This window comes from Ochotona curzoniae, unplaced genomic scaffold, assembly GCF_017591425.1.
Source record: "Ochotona curzoniae isolate NIBS_2020 unplaced genomic scaffold, NIBS_Ocur_1.0 contig_2404, whole genome shotgun sequence".
NCBI classification, from domain to species: domain Eukaryota; kingdom Metazoa; phylum Chordata; class Mammalia; order Lagomorpha; family Ochotonidae; genus Ochotona; species Ochotona curzoniae.
In genome coordinates, this window is record NW_024465451.1 from 9,153,846 (window position 1) to 9,164,783 (window position 10,938).

The window sequence follows — 10,938 nt, forward strand, 5'->3', positions numbered from 1 at the left end:
CAGTATTGTAGCCAACGAGGCTTATCCAAGACTCAATTATTGCTAATAAGTAATGACTTATTCCATGTGACTGCAGCACAGTATATGAAATAGCAACCAGATGTGACGATGGGAAGGGGTGAACATCAGGGCCCATGTGGCGGTCTCCAGAGCGCTGAGTGCTAGGTGTTGCACTCCTCATCCCTAAGAGGTCATCTTAAGATGCTAATGAGAGTCAGGTGCAATACCATATCTGGTAACACTTTGGAAATTGTACAGTGCGCAGGGATCATGATGCTGTCATATTATTATAAGTAACCTAAACATTTAAAATGTGATTCATTGCCCTCAAGTGAAATGCCATGGCTGAGGTTTCCTCTTACTTCGCTGCATTGTTTGTTTCTGACAGAATTTGCTCAGAGATAAACTATTAAATATTTGCCATGTTCAAACCATACAGCTGAAATCTTTTAAGGATTGGGGTCACCAACAGTTCTTTTGGGTGTCCTGATTCTCAGCTGACTCATTAGTGTTATTGTCTACTATGTGCCTACCATTGTGCTGGAAACTTATTCAAAAAAAATGAATAAATATAGGCCATGATTTATTAGTGATGTGAGTTCTTAATAAAGAACCCAGATAATGCTAAAGAAAATTTTCTTTGCAAATCATCAGTGTAGACATAGTAAAGTACTCTTATCTGGAAAATTAATGAATGGAGACTCGAGAACAAAGAATGAACCTTGCAATGAATGTGTTTTGGGGACCTGAGGACAGAAACACAGGATTGTGGAGGGGAGCCACTTAGCATTTCAAGAACCCCTAAGTCATGACCATTCAGAGAAGTGGGGCTCATAGAAACCTCTCAAGCTAGTGGCCTCTAGTGTCCTTAGGCTGCAGAGGCCCAGGATACAAATTAGTTCTTTTAAGATTTATTTGAAAGAAAGAGATGGGGATTTACCATCCACTAGTTCACTCCCCAAGTGGCTAAAATGGCCAGAGCTAGCCAAATGGGAACCAGAAGCAACTGGACCATCCTCTGCTACTTTCCCAGGTACGTTAGCAGGGAGCTAGATCAAAAGCGGAGTAACTATGACACAAACATCGCACGTGGATTTCAACACTGCACGCTATGTCCTTACCTACTACAGCACTTTGCTGGTCCCAAGTTAGTGCTTTTGATCTGAAACTGATGTGTTAGGGGAGTATATAATATGTTAAGAAAGCACTGGGATTTCATCTAGGAATTTGGAACCACAGTATTTGGATACTCATGCAACTTGGTCTAAAATCTGATTCTATCAAACTTCTTTAAAGTCCTTGAACGGCAGATGGGGTGTGGGGCAGCAGAGAGTATGAATGCAGTGACTTGAAGTCTGCTAGGCTTACAGTTTATGATTGAGATAAAGCTTCAGATAGCAAAGAATGACACCATTATGTTCGTCACAACCCCATCCCTCTCTTCAGGCTTCCCTGATAATCCTGTACATTATCCAGTATCTTCCAAAGAGTGAGCAATCTGGAATGGAAGAGGAGACAGTGGATTAATACAGGATAGCGTCATTCAGTGAGGAGTAATCTAAGGATGTGTTCCCAGCGAGTTATCTGGAACTGAGATTAGCAGTATCTTGTAGTGAATGACTACATTGGCAATTTGTGGTACCCTCTGATGGGATCCAGATGTCCAGTTCTGGTGTTACAGCTCTGGAAAGCTACAAGATCACACGCGTTGGTCGCAGCACAGTGTTCAGGTTCTTCTACCTTGATGTCCCCTCCTACCTGCAGCTTCTCATTGCTTTCATTTTTTGACCTAACAGTTTCTCACTGGCAAGTTCTTGCATGGTTTCGATCTTTCTCTCTCTCTCCCCACATGTCTACTTTCTGATGACTCTGTCCTTATCTTTTTGTTGTCCTGGCTTCCTGGACCCCTTTCCTCAGCCTTGTTATTGAGTAAACTCAAATGAAAGAGTCTGGACAATGTCAGTTTCTGTAATTCTGTTTTTCTCCACTGTTTCATTACTACATGTCCTACAAAAGTTGAGTAAAAAGTACACATGTACTATGAGAGAAGAAAGAAGGGTTTTGACTTGAGGTCTGTGAATGAATTACTGCATCTGCTTCACCTTGAACCATTACGGTGTGCTTACCCAGAGGACAGTAGTGCAGCAAGATTACCCCTAGCAGTATGAGATGGAACTTTGTATGCTTACAGCAACCCCAGGAACATATTGTTTAATGTGTCTGCTCTCCATAAGCTGACAAGTCATGAATCCATCTCTATTTATGAAAGAACCCACATGTGGTACTAGGCCTGTAACTTCCATCATTGTTACCTTGGGGTCAAGCCGCTGTATGACCTTCAGAGGTATATTTTTTTAAAAGAGTAGTTGACATTGGATGTGTATGTATTTATTTCCTTTTTAGCACGAGGTAGAACTAACATCGAACTCAGAGAGAAGTTCATCCTGCCGGAGGGGGCATCCCAGGGAATGACCCCTTTCCGATCACGAGGCCGAAGGTCCAAACCATCTTCCCGGGCAGCTTCCCCTACCCGCTCCAGCTCAAGTGCTAGTCAGAGTAACCACAGCTGCACGTCCATGCCATCTTCTCCAGCCACCCCTGCCAGTGGTGCCAAGGTAAGAGCCATCTCTATCACAGCTTTCTTCCCAGTACACATCTTTGCAGGTAGCTGTTCATTGTTCACTGGAGCCTCTGAAAGAGGAGCATGGAAACACGTGGTCTAGCCTCACCTTAGACCAAGAATGCCCAGGCCCTAGCATCACCCAAATAAGTGACCTTTAAGATGATCCTCTGGAACCTGAGGGAAGCATTTCTTTCCTTGTACTCCCAATTTCAGTTTGAGCCCATCCAGAAGAAATGATTTTGTAAATTCAAGTGCTGTGCATTCCAGCTGGAGTTGACAATAGATTTGTTATTAATGGTGGGTTATGTATGGAGAATGATGCCATTGCCTTTCTGCCTGGTCCCTCTCCTCCCATTGGACTGATGTGCATTTTATTTTGTTTTCTGTTCCTTTAAAATTTAGTGTCTTCTATTTATTTATTTGGTTGTTTTTATTTTTATGTTCCCAATTTGCTTCCTTTCTGTTCCATTTTCACTTGTTGCCATCCTTCCCTTTGGATTTCCATTTCACAGACTCCACTTCAGTTCTCTCGCTGTTATGACAAACCCTGGTTGGTAAACAGTAAAGCTGGCACCCCTGTCAGGGACAGCCATTATCCTGACCTCCAGCTGCCCAGCCCCGAGGTAGAGTATGGCTTTGCTGACTTATGGACACGATCAAGACAAGATCCTCGCTAATACCAAGAACTTGCCCGGCTCCTCTTCCCAACATGAGCCCCTGCTCTTTTCCATCTTTGTGGTGCTTGCTGGCACAGCTGATTCATCTAGTCAAGTGTTTTCAGGGGTTTCTAACTCGGTTTCACCAAAATTGGAGATAAATAAGAGATGCCTAAAACTAGATGGTTTTATGAAGGTCTTTAGAGTAGTCACTTGGGTTGGTAACCAGTGGTTATTCTTGGTGGAATATATATCGATGTGATTTTTAACCAGGCCTCTTGGGATCTCCAATCTCAGATACACAGACGAGTTATGAACACTTGAAACTCCACTATGGCGCATGCTCACCAGTGTTCTTTCTTTATTCAGATCAGTAGAACGGTTGGCACCACTCGCCCTGAGACGTCTCCCCCAGGGTGGCTGGTATTGCCACACTCTTCCAAAGCATGGGTGCTGCCTGCCTCAGCCAAGCACAAGATTCATGAACACTGCTCTGAGGCACAAGAGTTTAACTTCTAAATTTCTTGGCTTAGTTGTTTGGGTTTCTGTAACCTTGATTTGAACATACATGTCAGCAGTTAAGTATGTTCAAGTACCGCTGCTAAAATGCCCAAACACATTGGGAAGAGCAGTGTTTCAGAAATAAAACACAGACTAACAGCTTGAACGGGAGCGGTACGATTTGCAGTCTAGCTCCTATTGGGCAGCACTGGGTTCTCGTGCCTCACCAAGACAAGCCTGACTCTCTTGTAAAACCTCCGTCAGAGAAACCACTGAGACACAAGAAGCCAGTGCTTGCCAAGCAACTGCTGCTTTGGGCTTCCTCCACTCCAAGGTGAAACTCAGATCAGCAACGTGTCTGATTGAAAACGTGATTTGGGAACTACTGTCAGTAAAACTCCAACATTCAACCTGCCCATCTAGCCTTTCTTCCTTAGTGGCTCCAGTTTCATGAAAATCGCAAAAGTTCTAAAATCGTAAATGTTTAAATCTGAAGATCAAATTCTATGTGATTCCAGTAGATCAGCCTTTTTGTTTGGTCTTAAGGTTTTATCTTTTTTGTTTCATTTCATTTTGAGTTTGCATCTTTGCTCGTTTATTGGTGCTGCATAGCCAGGCCACGTCCCGACCTGGAACCCTAGCCTGGGCTGGTCTTCCCAGCAGCCACACTGAGGACCCATGGCTTCTGAAACTGGTGCCCTGCTCCTGTGTGGGCCAGGAGTGTGCACGGGAACATTAATCACTTTCTGTCGCTTTGCTTTTGCTTTACGCGTTAAAGAAATACAACAAACACAAGGACGTGGATCACTTGACTCTTCTATCTCAACATTTTAAAGGTCCTGGAAAACAGTTTACACATTTATTTAAAAAAAAAAAAATCACCCTGTGGGGAGCTTGAGTGATTTACAAGAGATTTAAAATACTCTTTCACCAAATTAAGTCTACTGTCCAAAAGGAAAAACACACCCTGAGCCCCCTCTGGCAGTGCAGCAGCGATGGGCAGCTCTCCCCTAATGGGAAGATGCCTGCTTCCCTCACTGCCTCAGGGATAGAGGTTAGAGCAGTATTTGAATCTCTATTAAATATATGCAGCTAAACTTCACAGTTGGAATTTCAAACCCCAAAATATTGATACCTAGTATTATCTGAATTTCTGTTTTTGCTCATTCACTGTAATTCTGATTGCTTATAATTAATCATTGTAATCTTACCACATGAGGATTCCCCTCCCCCCAGGTCTAATGGAAATTTGATAGCAAAACAAAGGTTTTGCAAGACATTTTAAAAATCTAAGTTAACTTTGAAGAATCATGAAATACAGGACAACCTAGGACACTTTCAAAATAAATATTTGTTTTCCTGGACTTTTAATTTGTTTTTCACTTGGTCAGATTCAAGAGCCCTAAGTAGACCTCTTAAAATTAAATTTATATCAATTATTTTACTGAGTAAATATGATCATTTAATTTTCTTTTTAAGGTTATTCCATCAACAGGCAGCAAACTGAAACGACCAACAGCGACTTTTCATTCTAGTCGAACATCCCTTGCTGGTGACACTAGCAACAGCTCTTCCCCAGCCTCCACAGGTGCCAAAACTAACCGGGCAGGTAAGTGTCTGTCCCATGACTTGTGTGTTGGGCTGATGACCGGGGACAGCAACCTGTCAGTTGTGTGTCACTGCTCCACAAAAGGAACCAGCAGGGAGGCACACCTGCCTGGTGAGCTCTGAGCTCACCTCCATGGCTGCAGCCACACCAGAAACTGTCACATCAGGGAGGATGCAGAAGGAAAGAAAGGGCTTTCCGAGCTCAAGATCAGCCAGCTGTGAAGTGGCTGATGGCACTAATTTCCTGGCGCCATGTACTGATTGGCTGCTGGTGACGGACAGCATGGGAGGAAGAGGGCACATCTGCACACCTGCTCATGTTCCTTACAGGCACCCAGGAGTGTCACATGGGTCCCATCATTTCACCCCCACTCTCAGGGTGCCCATGCAGGAGCCCTGCACTCCGTGCCAAGGAAGTGAGCAGCCCCGCTCAATCCACACTGGGTGCTGCTGGTAGAAGCTGCTTTCCACTTGTCAGGGGCATTGCTTGAAGAACTGCAGGCCAAAGGAAGCTACCACGGCTTCTGTAAAGATGAGTAAAGGCTGGCATGTGCCCAGAGCTACACACATCAGGTGGTATTAGGAGCAGAATCCTGGCCTCTGGGCACTTACTGCCCTACTCCTGTGCTGTGCCTCTTAAGTCGTTTGCTTTAATTCTTGATTTCCAGACCCTAAAAAGTCAGCCAGTCGCCCCGGAAGTCGGGCTGGGAGTCGAGCAGGGAGTCGAGCCAGCAGCCGACGGGGGAGTGACGCCTCTGACTTTGACCTCTTGGAGACGCAGTCAGCATGTTCAGACACCTCAGAAAGCAGCGCTGCAGGGGGCCAGGGCGGCTCCAGGAGGGGGCTCAGCAAGCCTTCCAAAATCCCCACCATGTCCAAGAAGACCACCACTGCCTCCCCCAGGACTCCGGGTCCCAAGCGATAACACTGTACAAGCACCCCAAGCCGCTCTCCACTTTGAATCCTGCTCCATACATTGGGTGTATATTTATTCTGAACGGGAGAAGTTATATTGTTAAAAGTGTAAAAGAATAATTGTGTTATGAAGCTGCCTTATTTTTTTTCTTTTTGTAAGTTACTATTTTCATGTGAATATTTATGTAGATAAAATTTGCCTCCTGGTCACCCTATGATGAATGGGGCCCAGAAATGAAATATTTGATGCAAACAAGTGAAAAGGTCAAAATACGAATGTGTATTAAAGAAAAAAAAAAAAGCCTCTGGGGTTTCTGCGCGGTGCAGGGTTGTAAACCTGCTTTATCTTTTAGGATTATTCCTAAATGCATCTTCTTTATAAACTTGACTTGCTGTCTCAGCAAGATAAATTATATTAAAAAAATAATAAGAATCCTGCAGTGTTTAAGGAACTCTTTTTTTTTTTTTTTTTATCACAGACACCTCAAAGAACTGAGGGGGAGGGCACTTATAACTGCTTTTTTTCATTGTTTCAATGTTGTGTGATTTTAGCTCAAGAGAGGGAACTTTGCACATGACATGGCAGAAGGAGCTCATGGCAACACTGTCTCTGAATACTGTCTCAGTACTGGCTGTTTACAGGAAGAGCTGCTAGCATTCAGGGGTAAATGTAACTGTTCAAAAAAACGTCACAACACTAGGATTTTTAAACTGATTTATAACTTCCCAGCCAGCCTGGCCACCACTACTAACTCCTGGGCTCACCGGGACCCATGCCCTTGGCAAGGGAGACTCCTTGGTGGCATTGTGAATCACAGATGTGCTTACCTGCATTTTTTGCTATTTATTAAATGGTCGATCAACTTCCCACAAACTGAGGAACAAGTCCCACAAGCTGATTCTGAAAATATGGACTTCAGGGCAGACACTTGCTCGTCCTTCCCACGGAGTTCACCAGCACACCTGTTAACCAGTCTCGTTTGCTGCCGTTTCCGTAAGTGATGAAATCCACTGACCAAGTGACCGTGAAGAGGGGCTATCCGGGGCTCCTGTTTTTTTAGCTGCTGTTACTCTTCAGCTCCGACCATGTTGCTGTGTGATTATCTCAATTGGTTTTAATTGAGGCAGAAATTGAAGCTCTACCAATGAACTGTTTAAAAAACAAGACACACTTTTTGTATTAAAATTGCTTGCAGTAACAAATGTTTGTATTTGCTGATTTTTTTTCTCAACTGTTATTTAAATGTCACCCTGGGGTATATAATAGTGTTGTAGGTGCTTTAAATGCATTATTCAAATATCTCAAAGGATAAATTATGCAATTAATTAATAGATTTTTCTTGTATATTCCTATCCTTGTTAATTTTATTTCTCATGGCAACAAACAACCTGGATATCGCTAACACAAATATGTAAGGTATTGTCCTATCACTAAGAAGATTGTTGTATAGTAAGTCACGAAAACGGTTGGTGTTTGAGAGCATGAGGACAGCTTGCTGCGTCTGCCAACGTTCCTGGCCGACATTCTGAGGCACAGACAGCACCTGCCTTTCATAGGAGAAGCTGGGATAGCAAAGAGATGAGACTGGTTTCCCTGGTACTGTAGACCTAGCAGAGGTCTCATGTGGGCCTTGCGTCCTGTCTTCTGTCCACTCAAGCCTGGCTCTTGGGGTTTCCTGGCTATATAAGTATTGCAGCCACCTCTACCAGCAGGGAAGGGTTGGAGAACCGGAACACCAAAAGGTACTCAGGCCGCTGTGTGCCTGAGCACTGGGCCTTCCTCCTCCTGTGGCGCCAGAGTCCTGCAAGATCGGTGCTTGTTGGCCAGAGCTGGCAGAGATTAGACACCCACAGCCTCGTGGGCTCTGAAGGAACCCCTGCTCACCTGCAGCTGCCAGAACTTGATACTGCATGCATTTCTTCACCCACATCCTCTCCACCCTCTAGGCCACCTGGCAGTGGGGCAGGTCTGTGTGGCCTTCATCATTTCAAAGTGTAAAATGCAGTCACTGTGTTTTCTTTCTTTGTAAGATTTATTTATTTTATTGGAAGGTCAGAGTGAAGGAGAGACAGATCTTCCATCCACTGGTTCATTCCCCAAGTAGCCGCAATGGTCAGTACTGAGCTGATCTGAAGCCAGGAGGCTCTTCCAGGCCTCCCGTGCAAGTGCGGGGTCTCTGCTGCTTTCCCAGGCCACAAGCAGGGAGCTGGACGGAAGTGGCCCTGAAGGGTTCTGTTGATAGTGACACCTACAGAAAATTGATCTGCCATCCATTCTGCCAATGGATGCGTACAACACTAAGTAGGAGATAGATGGGTGCCAGAAAAAAAGATCAGCATCTTTGAGAGAAATGCGTGTGTGTGTCTGTTGGGACTTTGAACGACGGAGTAACAGTAGCAGGCACATACTGAATGCTTGCTTTCTTCAGCGTTGGTGCCAAGTGCTGTATATCCTTGACTTCCTCATTTAACACTCATAATCCTGTGGTCCTGAAAACCACCCCTCTCATCTGCCTGGAGATGCAGTCTGAGGTGAAGCAGCATCTTGTCCTGCCCAGGTCTCCCAGCTGTGATTGGCAAAGCCCTTGTTTGGATGCCACTTTCTCTGAGTTTCCCCAGCTCAGTTCCCTTCCGGTTTGGTGTTCAGGGATTCCACTTACATGTGACCTGCCCCCTCCGTCCAGCTCCTTCACCCTGGTGGGCACTTCTTGCTATCCTTCTGTGGGAGCACAGCTTTAACACCATCTTTGGAGGTGACTGTTCACTGGTCCATCCTTGTTCAGCAGGAGCTGCTCAGAATGGGGCCCTGTCACCATCATCTCTGGCTTGGGATACAGCACAGGGCAGCCAAGTGGTTGCTGCCAAACTGGATCACAGGTGGGGGCACCCTATAGTGGCTGAAACCTGCCTTGGAGGCTCAAGGGCATGCAGAGTCACAAGCAGAGAACTTGTTATCGGCTCACAAGAGAACAGTGATTGCTGTACTAAGAAGCCACTCAGCCCTAACATGACACCCCAGAGATCTGAGGTCCCAGCTGACACAAGAGGGGGGCTGCAGAGGAATGTCCAGGGGTGCAGAGAATGTACAGGAGGGATGACATTCAGAGACGGCCACGCTGACATGGGTCAGCCCCATTCACTGCCCCCACCTCAGCCCCCTACCCCTGTGGAGTCAGCCTCCTACACGGCATGGATGCCTGTCCTTCCACCCATGACAGTTTCTGCAATCCAATGCTGACTCTGCTCCCGGTTCAGCTTCCTGCTAATGTCTACCCTGGGAAACAATAGGCGATGACTCAAGTCGTTTGGGTCCCTGCCCAAATGGGAGAGTTGCAAGGAACTTTCAGTTCCTGGCTTCTGCCTGACCCAGTCCCGGCAGATGAAAGCTGTCTTTCTTTCTTTCTTTCTTTCTTTCTTTCTTTCTTTCTTTCTTTCTTTCTTTCTTTCTTTCTTTCTTTCTTTCTTTCTTTCTTTCTTTCTTTCTTTCTTTCTTTCCTTCCTTCCTTCCTTCCTTCCTTCCTTCCTTCCTTCCTTCCTTCCTTCCTTCCTTCCTTCCTTCCTTCCTTCCTTCCTTCCTTCCTTCCTTTCTTTCTTTCTTTCTTTCTTTCTTTCTTTCTTTCTTTCTTTCCTCTCTCTCTCTCTCTCTCATGCATTTCAAATTTAAAACCTAAAGAAAGACATTATAATTTAGGTAGGCATCATACACTTACTTCGAGGTTTGCCCTTTTTAAAAGATTGATTTATTAGGAAAGAGCAGGGAGAAATCTTCAACTACTGGTTCACTCGCCCAAACACGTGCAACAGACAGGGCAGGTGCAAGCTGAAGCCAGGAGCCTGGAACTCTACCCAGGTCTACCGTGTGGGTACAGAGACAAAGTACCTAAGCCATCTCCCGCTGTTTTCCCAGACATATCTGCAGGGAACTGGATTGGAAGTGGTCCTAGAGTTTGATCTTGAATCCACCATAATCATTTTGTGCTCAGGGCCCTTGCCCACCCCGAGAGGCCCTTTATGTCTGGTGACAGTCAAGGCTCTGCTGCACAGCTAACCTGTCCTCCTTGCCTACTTGCCTGGACTAGCGCCACCTGCATGTCACCTGGGGGTAGCATCGTTCACCTCTTTATCCATCTGTTAAGAAGAGGAAGCAGTAGGTAGCCTAGAGGCTAAAGTCCTCACCTTGCACGTGCTGGGATCCCATATGGGCACCAGTTCATATGCCCCACTTTCCATCCAACTCTCTCCATCCAACTGGGAAAGCCAAAGCCTTGGGACCCTACACCGGCGTGGGAGACCCAGAGGAGGCTCCTGACTCCTGTCTTCGGATTAGCTCAGAGTGAACCAGCAGATGGAAGATCTTTCTCTGTCTCCCCTTCTGTCTGTATATATGACTTGCCAATAAATAAGAAAGAAAGAAGTGGAAGCTAGGTGATACCTACCCCAGCACACACACACACACACCACACCACTACCACCACCACCACCACCACCATCACCACCACCACCCTTCTCCTGCAGCGCTTCCTGCAGCTTACCTCTCCTGTCTCCCAGGCCAGGTTCTTCCAGCCTTTCCCGCGCAGTCTAGGGCATAACAGCATCAAGGTGGGGAGAAAAGTGTGCTGTGTCTCCGTGAGGATC

General features: G+C 45.7%; 1 protein-coding gene across 7 annotated transcripts in view; it reads left to right on the top strand.

Moving 5' to 3' along the window:
• Positions 1-7,506, top strand: part of MACF1 (microtubule actin crosslinking factor 1) — a 366,624-nt gene extending 359,118 nt beyond the window's left edge. For 4 of the 7 annotated variants that reach the window (XM_040974265.1, XM_040974263.1, XM_040974264.1 and 1 more), the window contains 3 exons: positions 2,404-2,615; positions 5,260-5,389; positions 6,057-7,506. In XM_040974265.1, coding sequence (XP_040830199.1) covers positions 2,404-2,615; positions 5,260-5,389; positions 6,057-6,313 — 599 coding nt within the window. In that variant the 3' untranslated portion in view covers positions 6,314-7,506. Of the gene's footprint in view, positions 1-2,403; positions 2,616-3,135; positions 3,247-5,259; positions 5,390-6,056 lie in introns of all 7 variants that reach the window. The other 3 variants (XM_040974260.1, XM_040974261.1, XM_040974262.1) reach the window with 1 other exon arrangement.
• The last annotated feature ends 3,432 nt before the right edge of the window (positions 7,507-10,938 follow it).